Below are 23,744 nucleotides of genomic sequence, written 5' to 3'. Positions count from 1 at the left end.
GAAACAGGATTCAAGTGCTTGTGATGGTTTAGGATAGTTTTTACATCTGACGTGTAGGCTGGCTGGTGAACATGTTAGGCTAAAATATAGGTATTTTATTAGAAGAGAATACAGAATCAAGAGCTATGAAGTTGTGCAAAAAAAAAAAAAAAAATCCATGGATTCTGACTGTCCAGAGAGACAAGGGGACTTTATGGAGCTTGGAATCAGGAGCACTGGCCCCTTGGGGATTTTTGTTTGAGTTTAATTTAAGGCACTGAGCCATCGGCACCACCCAGACACACATTCTCTTTGATTAGAGGGTAGGTGTAGGGCCAGTTCCTCTCTTACAAGGCACAGATGGCGCACTGAACTGAAAGTCCCTCTTAGCCTAAAGAAAGAATGGAGGCGAGCGAACGGTACCTGTCTGAGCCTGTCCACAAGGCACAGCCTTACTCTGACCACCGGGGGCGGGCTGCTCCTCCTCTTCCGGCGATTCTGTTCTGGCAGCAGCCACCTGCTCCGGGGACCGGACTTCGGACTCGCGCCCCTCTTGGGCCTCTCTTTCACTTGTCTTCGTCTCTCCTACCTGGGCAGGGGGTCTACTTGTGGCAGCACCTGCATCCACACTTGTGCTCCAGGTTGGAGAGGACACAGTCGGGGCTGCAGTAACGGAGGCCATGCCAATTGCTTCTGACACCCGAGTGGGGAGAGTCACTGAGATGGGCTCAGAGATGTTCATGGAAGGAGACTTGCTTAACTTCCGTCCAATATTTGGAGAGAAAGCATAGACAACCTTTTCGGTGAATGAGGATGGCTTCGACGATTTCTCTTCACTTGGGCTCAAGTCCAGGGTGAAGAATGGGCTCAGTTTCTCCTGGAGAGGAGACACAGGTTCAGAACTTGCAGTGCTCCCTGGAGTCTGAGACTGGCTGCCACCTGCTTCCGTATCCTTTCTATTCGTACTCGGTTTCTCCTTGGAGTACCCCACGCAATCCAAAAAGGAAGCGCCGCTCTCCAGACATTCGGATTCGGCCTTCGGTGGACTGCACTGGAATGACATCGGGTCAAAATCCAGGCTGGCCACGCCGATGTCCGGTGGGCTCAAGTCAACGTCCTCGGCTGCATGCGGAGACACCAGGGCTGGGATGTGAAGCAGCCCCACGTCCTCCTCACTTCCGTTGTCGTGGGGCAGGTTGTCATAGGAATTGCAGCGGTTCCCCAGCATCTCTCCATTGAAGGAGGCACTCAGCGCATCACTGCTGGATCTGGGCCTTCTGGGTCGGAACAGCTTGGAATCACCTGGTAAAAGGGATGACACTAGCTGAGGACCAATGTCACAGGAACACAGTGTCACGAGTCGCCTCCTTAGTACATGTGGGGCGAGACAGTGCTACTTCTCATTTTCGTTCGGGTAGTTACCTCAGGGCATGTAGGTAAGCACCCAGCACGCACCTCTGACACAGCCAGCGCGAATGCAGTGGTGTGGTTTCCATAGGAAAGGGGCTCAGGGCTTTTGGGTTCTATTACTAGCCCCTCACTGACTCTTGCTGTGACTTGAGGCAAGTTTTTAATTTCTTTTTCTCTTATTTTTATCATGGACTTTACATATGCCTTGTGAGGCAGCATGAGTCACTTTAAAAGAGACGCTCAATATACAGCAGGAAGAGTGTTTTGTTTTGGTTTTGGTGGGGAAAAGTCCTTCTGATACCCAAATTAAAAAAAAAACAAAACCCAAAACTTCTCAATTAAAATATCCCTACAATCTCATAAGGAATTAACATATATTGTAAGGGATTTCTTTCAGACACTTGTTAAACAAGAATAATTTCATTTTTCCCCCTTAATAATAAGTGTCAAGTTTCTCAGGCAGAATCCAGAATCAGTCCTCAGAAGTGCTAGAGGACTTTTCAAATCACTAAACACCCACCTGGCAGAAGTCCGCTCTCTCAGCATTTGATTACAACTATTGGAACTGCCCTAGTAAAAATGTACCACAAAGAGGCAGAAATTGTCTACTAATGCATTGGCCACGTGTAAATTAACCCCCACTCAAACAGGGTTTTCTGCTCACCGCTACCCAGCCCACTGCATTGTCTTGTGAAGCATTCCTGTAACTAAAGTGACACGGGAAATCTTGGAACACCTGTAAGAGGTTAGGTACCCAACGAAAGTGACTTGCGAGGATGTCTCGATCACAGACACAGTCACGGCCAACGAGGACGTGGCAGTTAGAACAGTTAACAGCTGAGGATCAGAAAGCTGACCAGGATGACGCCATCCAAGACGCTTCAGAAGCGCATGATTCGAACATCAACAGACTGAACAAAGCCCTCGGGAAATAAGTGTAGCACTCGGTTATTTTTGTAAAAGGGGCCTTCTTTGTAATCCTGCTGCACAAGCCAACAATAAAGGATGTCCTACTTGCTATTATACAGTTTTGTCAAAAAAGTTTTATTTCCTTTCCAGTCAAAACTGAAGTAGTTGCTCGTTCATTCTAAAAATTAGTACAAAGTTGCAACAATAACCTGACTTTGCTAGGTAGAAGCTACAATTTATTTTCATGCTTTTAGTTTTGCTTTTCAAGTTACAATCAAGCTTTTTTGCATTATGTAGCATAAAATTCTGGACCCCATTTTAAGCAGATCCACCTCTCCTGGTGCCAACTGTGCTCAGAGAATGAGGACAGCCTATGATTGAGCTGATCTATGAGATTTAATGTTAGTTAGCCACTTTCAGGACAGAAGACTACTAGTCAGAATATCCAGACTGCATAATTTTATGCTTTGCAACACTGTATTCTCATAGTGAAATGTAAAGAAATACTAATAATACAACTTTTCACTAGGCATTAATAATTATAAATGGTTAACTTTAACTATTTCACCTCTTTTTATGCAAATTGATAGCATTTAGGACAAAAGCAAACAAAGAAAAGGCTGGTACCATATTTAACATTGGTGGACAGTACAAAACAGATACCAGTGTTCATAAGAAACAATGGTCTATAGCCTATTTATTAAGCATATATTTATAGAATATACTCGTTTTGTTTTTTATGAAATACAGAATAAAATGATTCATGCGTTTGATCTTACCATCGCCTGCATGCAGAGAAGTAAGAGACTCTTCACTTTTAGCTGAACGGAGGGTTCCTTCTGCCCTGCCACCTTAAGGATCAAAACCAAATAGTGTGAAGCTTTATTCATTGTTACAAATGTAGTGAAAGGGAGCAGCGTTTTTCTCTAGAAGCACTGAAACTCCCAACAGTGATCAGTTGTACACTGACAGTCACATTCAATTTAGCATCCTATCATATAACGTATTGTTCTCAAATGGTTGCCTCTGTGAAAAGTCTTTTTTCTAAAGGATTATGAATGTGAGAGAAAACACGAGTTTAAACACGTCTTCCTTTACATTTCCTGAAGACCAGTTTGATGCCACACTGGATTTAGGGTAGGCCCAGTAAATCCAGTGACTGGGGTGGCGATCCTTTAAGAAGAGCAGACGCAGAGAGACCGAGGAGGCTGCCTTGTGAAGATGCAGGCAGGGACCAGAGTGAGGTCACCACAAGCCAAAGGATGTGAAGTGACACCAGGAGCTGGAAAAGGCAAGAATTCGTTCCTGGATCCCTCAGTGGGACCATGGCCCTACCAACACCTTGATTTTGGACTTTCAGGCCTCCAGTACTTTAAGGAAATAACATTTTGTTATTTTAAGCCACCCAATTTGTGGCAATTTGTTACAGCAGCCCTAGGACATTATACAGGCACTACATACCTGTAGACTCTGATTTGTTTAACGTCCATAGCCTACTTCATTCAACTCTTGGCACACTCAGTGCGGCCCCCCCTCCATCACCTCAGGGGACAGCACTCATCTCTCTCGTTCTTCGCCTGCCTTTCTCCCCATTACTTCTCACTCTCCTTCCAGACGCTGCCTTTTTCACTTTTCTCCAGCATTTAGTCCCTAACCTGCTTCTCTCACTCAACAGGGCCTCCCGGGCAATAACATCTATCTGTAGAATTTCCACCCTCAGCAGTTTCTGATGACTTTCCAGTCTGTATGTCTAGTTTATTAAACACCTTCACTGAATCCCAGACCATACCACCAAACCTCTCCTGGGCATGTCAAATTCACTATGTCCAAAATAAACACAGTGATTTTCTTCCCTCTTATCATTTCCATCAAAACCTGAAAATTATCTTTGTTCCTCCTTTTTCTCACCCTTCACAACCACTCAGTCACCAAGCACCGTGGAGCCTGCTTCCTAAGTGTCTCTCATATCTGTTTCCCACTGCCACTGCCACTGCGCATCCGGACACTCGTTTCTTGCTTGTGTGACAGTGAAGGTCCCCTAACTTACTGTCCACTCTCCAGTCTTAATTCCCTTCACATAGATTCCTTACACTGCCGCTGAAGTCATCCTTCTTAAATCCAAACTTGGTCATGCTACATACCGAGGCCATTCAGTAACGCCCCAAGAAATGCAGGAGAAAACGAAAACTCTTTGGCAAACACTGACTCAAACCTCTTTTTGTACCTTGCTACTCAGCCAAGTTCTTTCCAGTTCCCCATACTCACACAGGCACATACTTTGCTCCCATTTCCTGAACAGGAATGCCTTTATTCTTTAAAACCCAAGTCAAAGCTGCTATTTTCTGACCACCAGCTCCTCTCCCCAAATGAGTCAGTAATTCCTACCAAAACTATCTTGCACAAACCTTTATTTCAATAGCTACACATGAAGTTTATTTTCTGACACATACAACTTCTCAGGCAGGACTGTGAAGGCAGGGCAGTGTTTCAATTTTCTATCTGCAGACATGCTCAGCACACGACTGCAAACTGAGTGGGTACGGATTCAGTGACCTGAGCGCATTTCTAACATGACCTGAGAGCAAAGCACGCTGCTATTTCCTAGGTTTAGAAGCTGTATCAGTAGAGCATTAAAGAGTAGTCTTTGCAACAACAGTAAAGATCTATTTGACTGTAAAAGAGACTTGCATCAGTCCTCTCCTAAAAAGGTAGTTTCTTTTGATTATAAAAATTATACACTTGAGCCCTGGCTGGTGTAGCTTAGTAGATTGAGCGCAGGCCTGTGAACCAAAGGATAGTAGTTCAGTTCCAAGTCAGGGCACATGCCTGGGTTGCAGGCCAGTTCCCAGCAGGGGATGCACGAGAGGCAACCATACACTGATATTTCTCTCCCTCTCTCCTTCCCTTCCCCTCTAAAGATAAATAAATAAAATCTAAACAAACAAAAAGTCTAAAATAAAGAAAAAAATTATATACTTGAAAAGTATGTCGAAACATGGTTTTATCATTTTTTGATATGTGTAACAATAGATTAACAAATTTAAATACCATAGCAGTTATTTTTAATTACCAACAATAAACTGTGCTACAAATATGTTGCACATTTTTAACCATTCACAAAATATGTAATCTATATAGTGTCCCTACAAAATTAGGTATTCTGCATATTTATACATAATTTATGTATCTGGGGATAAAGAGTCGGTAATGGAAGACGATTCACACGTGGCGACACAACTCTGGAACACCCCCCAGAAGCACACTGGGACAACACCCCAAGCCTACATCCAGAGTAAGAAAGAGCCGCCGCAGCGGAATGCAATGCGTGGCTGACCAGCGAGCCGCTCTCCCCGCAGCCGCACGGGACTGGTGGGAGGGCACTGACCTTTCAGGGCCATCGCTTTCATCTCGGAAGGCTCGCTCTCATTACGCTGCAACTTCCGTTTAGAAACAGATGACGATTTCCCCAGGTTGAAGAAGGAACGCCAGCTGCCCACAGGAGACTTTTTCATTTTATTTTGGGGCCTCCTCCTATGAGAGAGAAAATAATATGTGCTGAGATATCCAAGGGGCTGTCTTTACTTCCAGAAAATGAACAAATGATGAAAGAAACCAACGGCCAGAAGAGGCTGGTGCCCACATGGCACCCTCTACACAGTGCAGCTAAACTGAGCAGCTACAGCTAAACTGAGCAACTACAGCATGGAGTGGAGATTTAACTGTATGGATTTTCATGTTAGTGATTAGTTTCACAAAGCTAATTTTTACATAAATTGTCATATTTAGATCTAACCTCACAGTCTAGGAAATAAGTTAAGAGTAAGACATATGTGGCAATTGGACATATTAAAACTCCAAAAATAGAGTTAAAGAAATGGATTTTAGTTGTGAGTAAAGCAAAGTAAGCCAAAAATGAAGAAAAGTCTTAAGGATAGTAACTAACATATATTGAAGGCCCGGCGCTGTGCTAACTGCCTTGTTAACTGTGCCAACGTCTCCCTTAAATTCTATATGACGAGATGAGGTGGGTACCGTCATTCTCATTTTAAGGAAATTACAACACTAAAAATTTACTTAAGTTCCCCAATGTTATAAAACTAGTGAAGGATGGAGTCAGGGGTAGAAGCCAGGTCTATTTGTATTGCAGTACTACTCTCTTAATTACGACTCTATAAGGAGATTTTTGAGAAAATTAAGAAGCTAAAACATAAATTCAAGACACTGAAGACAAACCCAGGATGACAAAGTAAGCGTATGCTCTAGCTTTCGGCTGTCAGGGCATTTTTAGTCATGGGAAGTGAAAGGCAGTTAGAGAAATATACTAAGAAAATGGAAAGAATAAATTCTCAAGTGTTATTACTGCTACCCATCCACGAAATTGAAATCCCGACTTTCATGTGTAATAGCCAAAGGAGTGATGGAGATAACCAAAATTAATTTACATACATTAGTCTCCTTACTACACTTTAGTAAAAAAAAAAAAGAAATAAAACACACGCTGTTATCATTTCTTTAGAGAGAGAATTCAGAGCTGGAAGGGGCACAGGGAGAGTGAACGGCAGTGGTTCCCAGCCTTCAGTGCACCCCGGGGTCTCCCGGGAGGCGGGGCAGCGGACTCCGTGCTGGACCCTGTGGCCCCAGCCCCGAGTGTCTGACTCCATGGGTCTGGGTGGCGTCAGGGAATGAGCATTCCTGGTAACTTTTGGGTACTGCTGGTGCTGCTATCCGGGATTTCACTCTGTGAGAAGCACTGGTCTATTCTAAACGTAACAGAACCAATGTCAAGTCATTATTCCTTTGTTCCTTTCTGAATGTGTTCTCCCAACACAAATTATGTCTGAACGAATTTCAAAACAATGCATCTCAGAGAGAAAAATCACACCCTATACAGTAGAAGTGTATCATTTTTCCTAACAAATTTCCCTAAACACTAGGCTTGCTTCTTATTTAAAACGACGTGGTGTCACAGTGCTTTTCGAATCACTTGTATCATTCCTTATGATTTTCTGTCTGCCGTCAAAAGAACAGGTTTCCCTGGGACTGGCCCAGAGTCAATACAATAACACTAAAATACAAAAGTAAGGTAAAATAAAGAACACAGAGCCATGCAATCACATCTGTGAGGATTTAAGGCACTTTACCTTTCAAGTGGGAACTCAATGATGGTGTGAAATTTCCCCTGAAGCGCAGCAGGCCCTTCTCCTACTTCAATGTATTTATTTTCAGTAACAATGGGAGAATTGACCTGAGCCTGTGTTCTTGCCTGGGCTTCCTCCAACGTCAGCAGCTTGGTAGACGGCGAGGAAACCAGCAGGGACTTGGGTCTTGACAGAGAAGCTTTAGAAAGAAAGAAAAACAAAAAAGACAGTCACTTTTCTGCATGGGGGGAAAACATAAATATATGTGAGTGTGTGTATGTCTGTTTATCTGTCTATCCATCTATCTATCTTGTTAGGTAGATAGATGTTTTAACAGGCTGTTAAAACAGCCTGTCTTGTTTTAAATCTTCTTCACTAATATGTGTGAGTGTGTGTATGTCTGTTTATCTGTCTATCCATCTATCTACCTATCTTGTTAGGTAGATAGATGTTTTAATAGGCTGTTAAAACAGCCTGTCTTGTTTTAAATCTTCTTCACTAAGTTTTTTAAATGGCAAAGCAATCAGTCTTTATGAAAAGTGAGGAGTAGCAGGTGACATGCCAGGCTGTTAACAACGACACACACATATTTAGAATTCTCAAGTCACTGAATTCTTTTCCTTTCCTGAGGCCTTGCCTGGTATCACTCAGTTACTTTTGGTTCTGGAAGGACTTTTTCTGCTGCTGCTCCATATCATGCCTTTATATACACCACCGGGAAGTAACACGATGCATTTTGTAGCATGTCATAAACTTGGACTACAAACTGTCTTACGTGTAGTATTCACTGAGCACACACACAATAACTGTTAAATTGTGCACTTTGGAAAGTGGGCACTTTCTACCAAAGACAGGGTTATTGGACTGAGATAAGAAATGCAGTTTTCCATTCCTTGAGAAGCCTCGATGCGTGTTCCCCACAGTAAACAAAATCCGTGTGGGCCCCACCTGCCCCCTCCTGAATGGCCGCGCTGATTTTCCCACTGAAGAGGACATCGACGTGATTGAGGATGAACTCGACCACCACAGACTGAATCCTCACTTCCATGAAAGCTGCGGTGCCGCTGAAGCAGGCAGACTCAATCTGCTTTGATCTGGGCAGTAAACACAGTATTACCATCAGAGTCACAGATATAGCAGTCTTGAAGGGCTTTCTTTTTTAATTTTTTTTAACATGTCAGTCACAGAGAAACCAAAGGAAGAATGCATACTTTCACAGTGCCTCGGCTAAGTGCCAATGGCCTGTTTTGGGGAGATACTCAGAAAACAATAGATTAATTTTACATTTAAAAATTGTCCTTATAAAACACTGATGAGTTAGACTTTCACTTAAGATGACTGGCTCTATATAAGGTCATATGTCAAATGTGACTTACCTGAGCAGGTTGGGAGCCCAAACAATCGCTAGGTTTTTTGCATGCATATTTGTGATGGAACAGTAGTCAGCTAGAAGTGACAAGTGTCTCATCAGGAACTCCAGTGTTCTAGAAAACAAGATACAACATAACAACAAAGAGAAACCACTATGTGGCAGTGTGGAGCACAAAAGCTCCACTAACTGGTTTTCAATGGCAAAATGAAAAAGAATCATACAAACCCCAGCAAATTTTGGGTTGCTTATTGGGTTTGAATATTATTACTACGAACTAGCAGAAGAACATTTGCTCCTGACTGTCAGACATCTACTTTCTTTCTTTAAATATTTTATTTTTAGAGGGGAAAGGAGGGAGAAAGGGGGAGAAACATCAGTGTGTGCTTGCCTCTGACACAGCCCCCACTGGGGACCTGGCCTGCAACCCAGGCATGTGCCCTGACTGGGAATCGAACCAGTGACCCCTTGGTTCACAGGCCTGTGCTCAATCCACTGAACCACACCAGCCAGGGCAGACATCTACTTTCAAGATACCAGTGAAATGAATCCTCTACTCCAGTTTCCAGACAAATGATTTTGTGAAGTTATGTTATCCTACTTGCAACTGACATGCTAACAGGAAAGAATTTAAACTTTTCTTCTGTAAAAGAAAATAACAAATGTTTCATAAGCCTAAAAAGAGTTAAAAAGAAAAATTCCAATAAGCACCAAGAGAAGAATATTTGAGCAAATATATGCTTTTGGAAAATACAAAGGCTACTCTAAATCCTAATTATCCTGGTTTATTTTATACATTCTAAGTTTGCTTTATTTAAACAATTTGTACATATATAAGTTTCTATATTCCATATTCTCTATATAATAGATTACATGTAATACAACATACAATATATAGATATATATTACAGATAATGAAATATTATATATAATCTATAGATATGCCTAATATAATCTACAGCTGTATACTGGTACATTTGGTATATAATATAACGTATAGATATACATTATATAGACAGATATCTATATGTATATAGAAAGGGGGAGGTGTAGATAGACATAAAATAACATCAGGTATGTTTGGGAATAAAGCATAGTCAGCTTCAATGTAAGTTAAAGCCCATAAACACATGTAGGTATTACCTACCAGCTACCACACCTCTCAAAGTGTGTTCCTACCTAAGTGTATAGGAATTAAAACTAGTAAAGACAGTGAATGGGAGATGGAAGTTTAAGACTATAATTTGAAACAGTAATGAAAGTTTATTTTTGGTAAACATGAGCCTCAAACATTCAGATGAGCCGAACATGAATTTAAAGAAGAAAAGGAAGATGACAGCAAGAGGCACGTGAGTCTCATCTGATTTCACGAGAGCCCCACCTAGCACAATGTACCATTCCTCATTCGTTGGGGAATAACCCCAGGTTTGCCCAGATCACACAGACAAGCAGTGCTGGGGTTCAGTCAGGCTCGGCTTCTCCCCAAAGCCTTTGTCATTCAACAGAACCTACAGAAGCTGCTGTATGGTAAAAAGCATAATTCTCTGTCCTTCTTGTGCACAAGTAGAGACAGCCAGCCAGCCAGAGAGAGGCTGGCCTGAGGACAGCACGGAGGTGAGATGCTTGAGAAGTGTGTACAGAAAACAATGTAAAAATCCGCTATTTGGAGGGGGGCGCTAGGTGAAGGAAGGAAAAGATTAAAGTACTTCAGAAATGTATTTTACAAGAAATGCAAAGTAGAGCAACCAAAGAGACAATTTTATTTACATATATAATTATAATGATGTTTTTAAGAGCTAATGGAGTCAGCATCTCATAAATGAACATTTTCATATTTAGCAGTGTAAATTGCATAAACCTTCGTGGAATACAATCTGGAAATTGCTGTATGTTGAGAAGAAAATTTAGCTGTCTTCTGGTTTCTAAGAATTCCACTGTTGGGTCTTTATCCTAAAACAATAATCTAGGTTCCCAAGGAGGGTCATGTAAATGGGTGGTGCTTCAAGTCACGTTTAAAACTGGAGAGGAAAGCCCCATTGTAGAGATTAAACTAGGCAAACTGGGGGAAACATGAGATGATGTGTGGCCCATCTTCATTAGAGAACACTGAAAAGTCATGTTTTCCAAAAGCATTTAAGGAACTAGGAATTGTGAATGTTAAAATCTTTAAAGAATCTGGATCAGAAACGAGATATAAAGTAGGAGGTACACAGATTATTTAAAAGCAGCTAGAATATAAAAACACATTACATAGCAGGAGATATGTAACAAGGACATACATGGAGCATAGAGTAGGAGACGTGTACGTAGTAATATATACACAGGAAACAGGTGGGCATAACTGGTAGGCAATACACAGGGTCCAGCAGAAGGAAGGCCTGCTTCAGTGTGGTTGGTAGGGTAATAACAAGGGTGTAATAATGCATAGTTTTAATTTGAACATTTCACCTAAAATGTCATATGCTGTTTATGCTTATAACTTTGCAATAAAAGGTTTTGTAATAATAAGGAGCATTATTTGTGCCGGACCCTATTAGGAGATAAAAATACTAGGATATACACACACATCTATCAGCAAGCTATAAAATAGTGTTGAAATATACAAAATGTATATGCAATATATATTATTGAACACTTACTACGTATAAAATTCCATTCTGAGAACAGAGTGGTAAACAAGGTAGAGTGCACGGCCCCAAGGAGTGTGTGTAGTCTAAAATCCGTGTAGTGGGACATATGTACAGTACAGCAGAAAAGAGCACGCAGTGTTCAACAGAAAAGATAAAATAGCAAGGGAGCTGTAGATATAATTAGTAGGGGAAATGCCTACATATTTTGAGAAATACCTACATATAATAAAGGAGACTATATACTGTAACAGGGAAATATAATTACAGCAGAGTAGAATAACATAGAAGAATATATATATATCTCAATGTAGTAGATGTACATGAGATATTCACTTATGTTTGTATACGTATGTGTATATAGATGAAACACAATGAAGCAAATACACAGGCATACATAGCAGATAATAACAGTGATAGTAATGGTAACTAATTAGTATAAATACCACTCATTTAACATGCCTCGTTCTAAGTGCCTTTCCTTTAATAGTCATGATGATCCTGTGGGAAAAGCACTATTATCTTTATTTTATAAACAAGGAAACTGATCCCAGAGACAAAAGAATTTGCTCAAGGTCTCAAGCTCACACAGCTTTAAGGGCAGTTTGGTTGCAAAGTGTATGATGTCTACAATGTATAGATATTATATATAGTAGATGATATAAAATGTACTGCTAAGGAGGGAATAAATACATGAGATACAAATAAACATGTGGTGGGAGATTTATTTATATAAAATATACAGGAGATGTATATACTTCACCATGAGTGAAATATATATGTGTGTGTATATATACATACATGCATAATATATATGTACACATATTCTCTATATTATATGTATATACATATATACTTTATATATGTGGTAGATCCTCTTATGTTCTCTTAACTCACCCACAAGTTTAACCAAAATTCTTTTTTAAAAAATATTTTATTGATTATACCATTACAGTTGTCCCATTTCCCCCTCTTCAGTCCCCTCTACCCTGCACACCCCCCCTTTAGTTTATGTCCATATGTCACAAGTTCTTTATATTCTATATTTCCCATACTATCCCTGCCCTCCCCCCTGTCTATGCTACTTTTTCTCTGTGCCTTCTCCCCTCTTCTCCTCCTCCCACTCCCATTGCTAACCCTCCATGTGATCTCCATTTCTATGGTTCTGCTCCTGATCTAGCTGTCCTCTTAGTTTGCTTTTGTTTTAGGTGTGGTTGTTAATAACTGTGAGTTTGCTGTCCTTTCACTGTTCATCTTTTTTTATCTTCTTTTTTCTTAGATAAGTCCCTTTAACATTTCATATAAGGGCTGGGTGATGATGAACTCCTTGAATTTGACCTTATCTGAGAAGCACTTTATGTGCCCTTTCATTCTAAATGAAAACTTTGCTGGATAGAGCAGTCTTGGATGTAGGTCTTTGGATTTCATGACTTGGAATACCTCTTTCCAGCCCCTTCTTGCCTGCCTGTAAGGTTTCTTTTGAGAAATCAGCTGACAGTCTGATGGGAACCCTCTTTTGTAGGTGACTGTCCCCTTAGCTCTTGCTGCTTCTAGGATTCTCTCCTTCATTTTAATCTTGGCTAATGTAATGATGATGTGCTTTGGTGTGTTCCTTCTTGGGTCCAGCTTCTTTGGGACTCTGAGCTTCCTGGACTTCCCGGAAGTCTATTTCCTTTGCCAGATTGGGAAAGTTCTCCTTTATTATTTGTTCAAATAAGTTTCCCACATGTTGCTGTTCTTCTTCCCCTTCTGGTACCCCTATAATTTGGATGTTGGAAAGTTTAAAGATGTCCTGGAGGTTCGTAAGCCTCTCCTCATTTCTTTGAATTTTTGTTTCTTCATTCTTTTCTGTTTGGTCATTTTTTTCTTCCTTCTGGTCCACTCCATTGATTTGAGTCCCAGTTTCCTTTCCATCAATATTGGTTTCCTGTGCATTTCCCTTCATTTCACTTAGTGTAGCCTGCATTTGTTCCTCTAATTTGTGACTAAAATCAACCAGTTCTGTGAGCATCCTGATCACCAGTGTTTTGAACTGTGCATCTGATAGGTTGGCTATCTCTTGGTCAACTTAGAAGTATTGGCTCTGGGGCTTTGAGCTCTTCTTCTTGAGCCATAATGTTTTGGTCTGTTTGTGTCTGTTACGTGTGAGGGGCGGAGCCTTAGGTCTTCACCAGGGCGGGGTGACCCAGTTGCTGGGTTGTGATGCTGTATGTGGGGGCGGGGTCAGAGAGGGAGCAATGGCGCCTGTTCAGATCTCTCTCGGATTTCAGTCCCCTCTGCTGCTTCCCCGAAAGCAAATTGGGCCCTTCTGGTGCTGGTTCCCGGGTGTGGGGGCTTGTGCACCCTCCAGGATCCTGTGGGTCTCTCCAATGAACTCTCTGTGAGCCTGGGAGCCTCTCCCGACACCTTGACCCCCAAAAGTTTTTCCAATTAGTGCTTTTAGGCTTTAATTCCCAGCGCTGGGGCCCTGGTTTGCACAGTCTGTCTCCCTGCTCGTTTTTTTGCCTGGTTTATCTGCGTACAAATGTGTGACCGTGGTCAGGCAGCCGCCTTGCACTCCCACTGGGTCCACTGTTGCTGCCTCACACTTGGGATCTGCCAATGGCCGCCTGCATGCCTAGGTTGGCCAGCCACTTTTCCCTGCGCAACCCGCCTCCGCCAGCCACTGACTCCGCCCTCTTACCGGTCTGGATGAATGGTTCATTGTTGTCGGACTTCTATACAGTTCAATTTTCTGTGTTTTGATTGCATTTTTGTTACTGAAACTTTGTTGTCTTTAAACTTGATTGTGTGAGGAGGCACAGTGTTTCCACCTACGCTTCCATCTTGGCCAGAAGTCCAAGTTTAACCAATATTCTTAATTGTTTTGGTAAAATTAACTGATTCGTGTCCAAGGCACAGGAATTTTTTCTGGCTAATAGGTTTCTCTACTAAAATGTTATCCCTGAACACTTCAAGTATATCACTTGAATTATAAGCTTACCTAAAACCACTTTTAAGTATTTCTGTAAGAATTTATGCAAACTTATTTTTACTTCATAATTAAGTTAATTGCTATCAATATTTATAAAATAAATTTTTGTTTCTTGCTTCTATGAAACCTCAGTTGAATATTTTGCAAAGTCTTGACAAAGCTGAGCTACCAAATGAGAGAAAATCAAATACTATGATGAGCAGAGAACAATTTAAACAAAACCTATAACTGTCGATAATATTCTTGTAGAGTGAAAAGATTATATCCATGTAGTATGAATAGGCTGCTGCAAAGTCGGAGCGTCTGAAGAAACAAGAGGGAGGGAGGTCTGGCTGAAGGAGGGGGGAGGGGATAAGAGGGGAAAGCAGGGGAGGGGAGGGTTGGTTAATTCCTGGAAATAAACTTATTTAAATCAGGAGATGTGTTGGAAGAAATTCATATCTGAAAACTGATAAAGAGAAGGTAAGAAAGTGAAAGAGTTAGTTCAAGAGTTACAACCCCAGAAAAACAGTAAAAAAGAACAGTGAAGTGGGATAGGGTTTAAGTTGTAGCGAGAAGTTGTAATAATACAAGAAACTCTTTCAGAAGTTTCCAGGAAGAAAAGGCCCTTGGTGACTGCCCAGAGAAAGGAATGACAAAGAACCCGTTCCAAGATGAGTCAGTGTGAAAACTGACCACTAGTATGTTCTAAATTTAAAAGCACCTAGACAGGATATAAACAAAGCAAGATGGCCCTGCAAAAATTTGGCAAACTAGTATCAGACTATGCTGCAGCATTTTTGCTTAGATGGCAGTGGTATAATACCATCAGAATTACGGGAACAATTATTTAACGACTAATATTCTACAGCCAACTATCAATCAAATGCAAGAGTAGAATAATAGCATTTTCATATCAAAGCCTCACAACATGCACCTCCCACACACCTCTTCCCGGAAAGCTACCCACGAAGTTCACTGCAAAAGCAGGAAGCACGGACAGGAAAGCTGACAGGGGACCAGCAGAGAAGGGATCTAGCTCATGGAGGAGTCAGGAAGGGACTTCCAGGATGAGGGTAAAGGGCTCACAGCCTCACTGCACATCTGCAGAGCAGTCAGTCTGGACCAAGCAGTGGGACAGAAGGCCCCAGGAGGGGTGTTTTCGTAGGAAAAAGAAAAAAGCTACTTGCCCTGTTCGAACACACCGAGAGAGCACTTGCAGTTCTGTGAGAGACCCTGGGGCAGGAAGCAGTGACAGAAGAAACTAATGGCTACAAACGCGAAGTCATGCCACAGAAACACACAAAGTTAAGCCAGAACGGAAATATAATTCTAGGATGTTATTCGGGGCAGTTTTGAACAGTTGTTACATGGTTATTACAATCCAGGGGTGTCCAACCTGCGGCCCCCAGCCCCAGGATGGCTGTGAATGGGGCCCAATATAAAGGCGTAAATTTACTTAAAACATTATGAGATTTTTTTTGTGATTACGTGTCACAATGTATTTAATGTGTGGCCCAGAGACGCCCAAAGGTTGGGCATCCCTGAGAAACAATGAATACTGATTTAACCCCACATGCTGATATAACCACAGCCGATGAAAACCAGAGAAGGGGAAATGAGGGATTATGTGGTACTAGATGGGGAGGGGAGGAGTTATGAGAAAGCTAAATATTCACTTACCATAAGAGAAAATATAACATCTAAAAATGAAAAATCAGGAAGTAAAAACATAAGCACGGTGTTCAGAAACAGAGGAGTAAACTCTGAGTTGAGTAACGATTTCCGGGAAAGAGAAATTAGAAATGGGAAGGTGTGGAGCAGGAAACTGCTGTTTTTCAGTCCGTTTCACATACCATTTCACTTTTTGAAACTGTGTACATATGTTATATCAATGTTTCTCTAATTTAGAGAAAAAGATATATTTACACGGTACCTCATGTAAAATTACCGAGACATCTTGGCTTAAACCTAATCACCTGTCTTGCTGCACTTGATATTAAAAATAAATAAATAAAGGGCCAGGCTCCTCATACCTTTGATCTCATTTTCACATTTGAAAAAATCCCCTTAAGAAGGTATTACTAGTGGCGGCCGCCACTGCCTCCCTGGCTGCAGCTCCTGGTGTGCCCTGCACGCACTGCTGCCCGCCTGCTCCTGCTCCTCCTCCTCCCAGGGCCACCAAGTCAGAGCCCAAGCTGCAGCCCAAGCTGGAGCCCCAGCCCACCCCGAAACCACAGCTGGGACACCGTGGCTTCTGGAATTTCAGGGAATGACGCAGTCATCCAAGTTTTTCATGATGCGAAAGGAGGAAATCTTCTACACAAGAGGAAATCAAAAACAGAAAGCAAGCAGTTCTCTTCTGTTTAAGTGATGACAAAAGACACATAATTGTAGAGGAAGCAAAGCAGATCTTGGTGGGTGACACTGTGGATACGGTAGAGGACCCCCATACATCTTCTGTGAAGCTGCTACCTCTGAATGACTGCTGATAGGCTTTGTACGAAAGCCACAGATGAAACAAGACTCTAAGAAAGAAGACCTAGTATTTATATTCTGGACTCTTAAAAGTGTACCTTTAAAAAGCAAGATGATTTATGCCAGCCCTGAAGATGCCATTAAAAAAAAATTTATAGGTATTAAATGTGAGTGGCAAGTAAATGGCTTGGATGACATAAAGGACCGTTCAAATCTTGGAGAGAAACTGAGAGGTGGTAGTTTCACTTGAAGGATAACCCTGATAAAGTGACATGACAGTTAAGTACACTCTGGACTGGAAGGAGTTCTCGTTTCTCCAGCTCAGTCAACTGGAACAGTATGAGGTTTTGGTTTTTGCCTCTCCTCTTCCCACTGGATCCTCCCAACACAATGAATGAAGAAGGTATCACTGAAGCAAGCAGCCTATCGATGATTGCCATTAGACTGTTTAATACTGTTACTTTGATGTAGAACCCAAGGGATGCCCTCCCATGATATTTTAGCCAAAGCAACTGGTAACATGCCTCCCTTGCAGCAAGCGCTACAATGAATGTGACTGTCAGCGTGAATAACTTAGCATACTGCAAAGGGTGAGCAATTGAAAGCCTTGTAAGTATTGTCCACCGGTCTGACGGTAAACTTTTTTCAGTGTCATTTGTAGTTGTACTTGACTGCAGGTCTGTGGGGCTCCTGCCTTGGCAAGCCAATTCTGGGGACATGGCAGCCTGGATATGACACTATGCATTAAATGCACTTTTTTTGTACTGAGTTGAACTGCTCAGCTGCCCAAAGAAATGCCAATTAAGTTACGTTAACTGTGTCACCATTTCATCCTCATACCTCAGTGTTCATTCCTGTGACCTGTATGTCTCCTTGAAAGAACTAGCTGTTATTAATGCCTTTTTGTCTTCCATGGAGTGTATGCTGCTGAGTAAGTGTGGGAGTTTTCTGTTTACCAAGTAAGTCTTGCAACACTAAAGATATTTTATCAGTCAGATGGCAATTTCTATATAACAGAGCCTGAAATGGAACATCTTTGAGATCAAACTCCACACCCTGACAAAATGGCCACACTATAATAAAAATTGGGACATATTATGGACAAAAAAATAAAAAGAAGGTATTATTAGTATGCTTTTCACAGATGTGAAATTGATGCTTAGAATAGTCACATAGCTAGTAAGTGATGAAGCTGAAAATTCAAACTCAAGCTGATCTATCAAAGTCAGTAAGTATTCTTTTCACTGCATAAGGTTTCTTTTTCTGGTAAGGCACAAAAGTCCTCTTCCCCTTAAAGATACTCCTCAGTAACTGTGCACTGACCATTCTATCTTCACGGCCTTCTTTCCAGGGCCAAAGGCCCGCATTTCTTGAGCTGGCGTCACAAAAGCTCTTGTGCGTGTGTGCGTGTGTGTGTGTGTGTGTGTGTGTGTGTATTTTCACTCTTCCTGGACCCTTAAGGCCTCTTTAATTTCCTTAAAGGACACATTAGTAGGAAAAGGTTAAGCTACCTTCTGGCTCTTGCCTGTCATGAATTGAAAGCTCCAATGTTGACTACAAAATGTGATTTTTAATGTTGGTCAAAAATTTTAGTGTTGATTTAGTACCAAATTCAATGCTGCTTTGAAATATGTATATGAACAATGTCATTTTTCCAAAGTAGCACTAAATTACTTAGTATATTATTAAGACATCTACTGAATTTAATTTGTCAAAAAATAAAATTTAAATGTTTTATTTTCACTTTTATGCATACTATAATCCTTAATTTATGCTGTTTTCTTTCTTTCACCAATTTTGTTTCAGTCTTCTCAGGTATAAGCAAAAATATCTGAGGGTCCAAACTAATGTACAAGTTACATTGGGTTTTAAAAAGGAGCAACAACAACAAAACCAATAAACAATAACAAAATCTGGAACAAATCAAAACAAAAAGCAGGCTTACTGATCATCGAGTCTCATGAAGAGGAACTCTGAGACAATTAGATTGTGTGGCACTGTGTGGCTTGGACACATTTTAAAACAAAGAAGAGGAGTGGAAAAAAGAAACAAGTGAACAGGCCCCCAGCAGCGGGTCCCTACTTGGGTTCAAGGAATTCACAAGTAAAGTATGCACACCTGTGCTCATACCCCCCAGTACCTGCAGCAGTGTTTTTTAGTGTCTCGAAACACACAACACGAACAGGCTTAGTCAACCATCCATTTCTTCATCCACGCATTCATTCATTCAACATTTATTATTAAATGTTTCTTGGGTTTTTTTTTTAAGTTGACATTTTAAAAAAAGATTGTATTTATTTGTTGTTAGAGAGAGGGGAAAGGAGGGAGAAAGAGGTAGAGAGAACCGCGGATGTGTGAAATCAGCATGTGCCCTGACCGGGGATCAAACCAGTGGCCTTCCGTTCACAGGCCAGCGCTCGCCCACTGTGCCACACCAGCCAGGGCCTGTGAAATGCTTGCTGGAGGCCAAGCACAGTGCCAGGCCCTGGGGATACACAAATAAATATAAGTGTGTGGACAGAGGGAAGTTTAAACAGCTGGAACCCCTAGAAAATTTAAATAGTTAGAAACCCAAAGAAAAAGAAGCGCTTGTATACATCAACTCACTTCTTTTGGCTAGTACTTCACATGTGGTTTACCTGTAGTGTGGAGGCGGGAGTTGCTGGATGACATCGTGAATTTTTATCAGCCTTTCTTCATCCGTTGCTGCTGAAACAGCATCCTGTAACAATCAGAATGCAAAATAAACCAGTGGATGTTGCTGGTAAAAATGAAATTCTTCCCTTACAACTTAGTTTTCATTCTGAGAGAAATCACTCTTATCTACGCTTGGATGCTGAACACCATGTAGCATCAAGGAAGTAAACACTTTTCCACGTTGACTGGACATTGACATCTATTAAAAGATAATTTTTAAAAAGCTTTATGGTAACCAACATTAAGTGCAATAAGAGTAGTGACTAAAAGTCAGAAACTAAAAGAGCGAAAATGTGAAATCAACAAAGAGTGCATTAGCGAGCAAGAGCAACCACTGCTTTTTGTTTCATTGTTTCCCTCAAAAAAGTCGCTCTAGTCATAGAACTATTTCTTACATGACCAAAGCAATTTTTATACATTTTGAACAAAACCACAACGAAACTCCAAACAGGACCAATTTGAAAGTGACTCGTACTCACTGAAAATTTCTCGTACAGCTGGTAGGTGAGCAGAGGGTTCGGGAGCTCGCGAAAATAGAGCTTACAGAGGGAGCCCACCGAGTGGATGTCCTGGACGTACGGTTCTTTTGTCAGGTCGGGGACATGTTCAGAGTCAAATTCATGGCTAGCAAAGATAGCAGAGAGAAAAATTTTATTAAAGCAAAAGCAAGAATATGACTTCAAAACAGAAAGCAAAGGCCCCAAGTGTTAACCTCTACCTCAGTGAATGAGTATTTTTTAAATAATTACATTTGGACTTCAGCAGTAATTGGATGTTTCATCGTAAGACAAGCACTTTTTTGTATGTGAAAATCAAGGGCAAAGCTTTAATATTAAAATGGATAGCAGTCTCTGAAATGCACACGAATGAGCAGCTCTTAATGCACAGATCTGAAAACAGGACTCATAATTCCTAATGGTCTGAATATCTGATATTTTGGCAATTCATAAAAATCAGGATTGAGTGGCAGCTGGCCCATGAAGAATCATGCATAAAAATCCCTCAGATACAAGAAGTATGGTTCAGGAACGGTTTATTAATGAGAGATAAGAAAGCCAGAAATAATATAAATCAATTCCCAGCTAACACCAAATTTTAGTAGATGGTAGTAAAATCTGTAGCATTAAAACAAATGAAATAAAAGTTGTGGTCAGAATGCTAAGGCAGATTAAGCTCACGCTGCAGGAGGCTAATTAATATTAATCTATAGGCATAAGACCTCTTAACCTAGAAGATCAGTGTATGTGGATTTATTAGTGAATATGAGATTTGCTGCATGTGAAGTAAAGACCAAAGGGTCTTTAGCACAAGAATCAATTTAAGTATTTTCCAATATGTATTCCCAAAAATAGAGATGAGCTCTGTGGTCAATGAGAATATTAAAACCCCTATAGAGTAAATGACAGTTCCCATTCACACAGAGAAAATTAAAGGAAAACCACACATTAAGAATAGACTAGAATCTAAGAGATTGAGCACAAATAAAATTTCTGTTGCTGGTATTAAGGACACCACTATTTTTGTCTGAGAGGATAATAAGAGAGAGAGGATGTAAAATATGTAACACGTGCACACATGAGCATCTACTATAAAACCAGTGCCAAAGGAGATTAGAAGACACTTCCCTCATCAGTTTTGATTAAGAGCTAAAGACTAATTCAGTTAAAACGTAAACTTTCATCTGTCATGGGATCAAACTCAGTTTGCTAAAATCTTCAAATGTAGTAATGAGACAAAATGCAGGTACTGAAGAGGGAACACAGTTTCTGATACTGTAAATGGGACTTAGGTAAATCTACACGGAGAACAAATATGGGTCTTATTTCCTAGTGTTTCTAAACTATCTTATTGAAAATTATGGTTATCAGTGTGAGAGTTTCCATTTTGAAATCATTTCATTTTAATGAATTACAACAGGATGAGAAAGAAAGTGCCAGGCGAGGTCGTACCGCAGCCTCTGGATGTTGGAGGCGACGCCCGAGAGACGATAGATCCCGTCCACGATGCCATATCTCTCGATGAACGCCGTGCAGCTCTGAAGGACCTGGGGTACTGAGGAGAATTTTTAAAGATGTGGATTAAACTGCAAGTATTCAGCTGAAACAAAGTCACCAAAACATACGAACGTCTTAGCTCCCATAAACAAAATAAAATGTGCAAATTACAGGTTAAGGGGTGGAGTTCGTCTACCACAAAAAACAATGAGGGCACATTTACTTAATTTCACATCAGCCAGGAAACTGCTTCCTGAAAAATCAACACTGGCTCCATCTTGTTAGGTTTAGGGAAGTGAAAGAGTCCGCACGTTATCAGGAGTGGTCTCTCTGAGGTCTGTGGCAGTGGACACTTAGATCACGTTGTAACAGCAAAGTGAACCAGTTAGTCCTAGCACCACACCAGATTGAAAAAATAATGGCTGTTCAGATTAATTTCATATATAGCAAATGGATATAAAGCTATATGCTTATTCCAACAAGGTAATTGCCTCTAAGTGTTGCAATTTTTTACTTTAAAAAAGTTTCTTTTATCTTTTCATAGTTAATGCTAATTCTAATTTTATCTGATAAACAAAACACCAACAGAATGTAAAGGTCAAAGGTCAGTAATTACATTGTAATTACTGACTTTTTGAGTTGATATTATCAGCTCATTATAAAGGGCACTCTAATAACTAGAAAGAAGGGTACTCTCTCTGGTTCCTTCACTGAATAATCTGACACAAATGGGCAGCTATTCAGGACTTACAGTCCAGTAAAGAACGTTCAAACTACATGATAAAAAAATGTTATAACCATTAAAAATGTACAATAGCTGAAATATTAACTTTGTTTTACAATACAGACCAAGAAATTCTTAGTAACTGTTCATGTGATAATGTTAGATAAAATCCCTGAAAAGAATTACGTGGACAAATATTATTTGGTCTGCAAAGAACTACTATACCAGGGATGAAACATACAGAGTATTTTAATAAGATAATTTTGGCTTACGTATCTCACTCACAGTATACAGCAAGCCCTCACTTAGCATTGTTAAGAAGTTCTGCAACCTTAAGTGAAATTACATATACTGAAACCAACTTTACTGATACAAACAAGAGTTAGGTTCCTATAGCGGCACCTCACTGACACTTGATGATGTTGAAAGAAACAAAATGATGTTGAAAGAAACTATGTCATTTTAGGACTTGCTGTATATATATCAGTCCTTATTATTACTACAGACTTTTCCTTGGTTTTCCTGCTTTTTGTTGTTCTTCCTATATTTTATTTTTTAAATTGTCAGATCCTATAACTTACATGTAAAATTTAAACTCCTTAGCTTTGAGTAATTTGTAAGCACTATGTTATTGAACATGTAACATGTACCAGGCTAAGTGCTTTATAATCAACACCCTCACTAGCTGTCACAGGAATTGTGGGACAAGTTCTATCTTTATCTCTGGTTTACAGAGGAAACTGAATCTTCTTTAATGCAGATGGAAAAGTCAAGTTTCATTTCCAGGGGGGTGGCTTCCTGGCCAGGGGTACCTTGGTGAAATGTTACCTATTAGAATGCGCATCATGGTTTTTTGGCTAAGAAAGTATGATTCCATAAAGGAGGTTATTTGGGCCTTGTCTTTTTCTAGTGAGCTCTGATTATAAAACTTCTGTTTAACTACTGTAAAACAATAATTTTAAAAAAGAAACCTCAAACACAGATATAAATTCAGGCTACTGAGTTTCCTCATCTTGAGTTTTCAAATATATTTTATATTTTGTATCAAACGTAATCTTACCTAGTTTTCTACAAAGTACTTGCTTTTTTTTTAAGCAATCTCATTTGAAATTTCATCTTCAGGAAATTCAGTTTAAAAAATGTGCAACAAATAAAATAAGTTCTATAAAAAATATTAAAAAACGATGATGTCTGAAAACCCTTTGTTCCACTGGGCTACATTTCACCATCGTCAAGGGAGGCATGAACACTGTAGTTATTAAATGTTTTTCTTCAGCTTGGCATCCACCCTCTCCTACCGAACTTACTAGTAATGGACCCACCAGGAACGGCTAAGATACAGCTGCGACTTGCTGAGCAGGTGTGTGGAAGCCCGTGTGCATGGCAAACCCTCCCTGGTGTTAACGATCACATCCAAGCAAGGTTGACACAAAGAAATACAAAAGGAAAAAGATATACAAAAAGCA

General features: G+C 40.5%; 1 protein-coding gene across 4 annotated transcripts in view; it reads right to left on the bottom strand.

Annotated features, from left to right (window-relative positions):
* The window catches only part of ARHGAP32 (Rho GTPase activating protein 32), a 275,104-nt gene that overhangs the window by 8,508 nt on the left and 242,852 nt on the right, over positions 1–23,744 (bottom strand). For all 4 annotated transcript variants that reach the window (XM_037134236.2, XM_053659422.1, XM_037134235.2 and 1 more), the window contains 9 exons: positions 21,510–21,612; positions 20,040–20,184; positions 19,503–19,585; positions 8,813–8,920; positions 8,385–8,530; positions 7,440–7,635; positions 5,684–5,829; positions 3,078–3,149; positions 403–1,281 (listed from right to left, as the gene is read on the bottom strand). In XM_037134236.2, the coding sequence (XP_036990131.2) occupies positions 403–1,281; positions 3,078–3,149; positions 5,684–5,829; positions 7,440–7,635; positions 8,385–8,530; positions 8,813–8,920; positions 19,503–19,585; positions 20,040–20,184; positions 21,510–21,612 (1,878 nt within the window). The remainder of the gene's footprint in view (positions 1–402; positions 1,282–3,077; positions 3,150–5,683; positions 5,830–7,439; positions 7,636–8,384; positions 8,531–8,812; positions 8,921–19,502; positions 19,586–20,039; positions 20,185–21,509; positions 21,613–23,744) is intronic.

The sequence above is a fragment of the Artibeus jamaicensis genome, unplaced genomic scaffold (genome assembly GCF_021234435.1).
Source record: "Artibeus jamaicensis isolate MK-2021 breed Jamaican fruit bat unplaced genomic scaffold, CSHL_Jam_final scaffold_660, whole genome shotgun sequence".
NCBI lineage: Eukaryota > Metazoa > Chordata > Mammalia > Chiroptera > Phyllostomidae > Artibeus > Artibeus jamaicensis.
The sequence above is the reverse complement of the archived record's forward strand: the minus strand, read 5'-3'. Positions and strand labels throughout refer to the sequence as shown.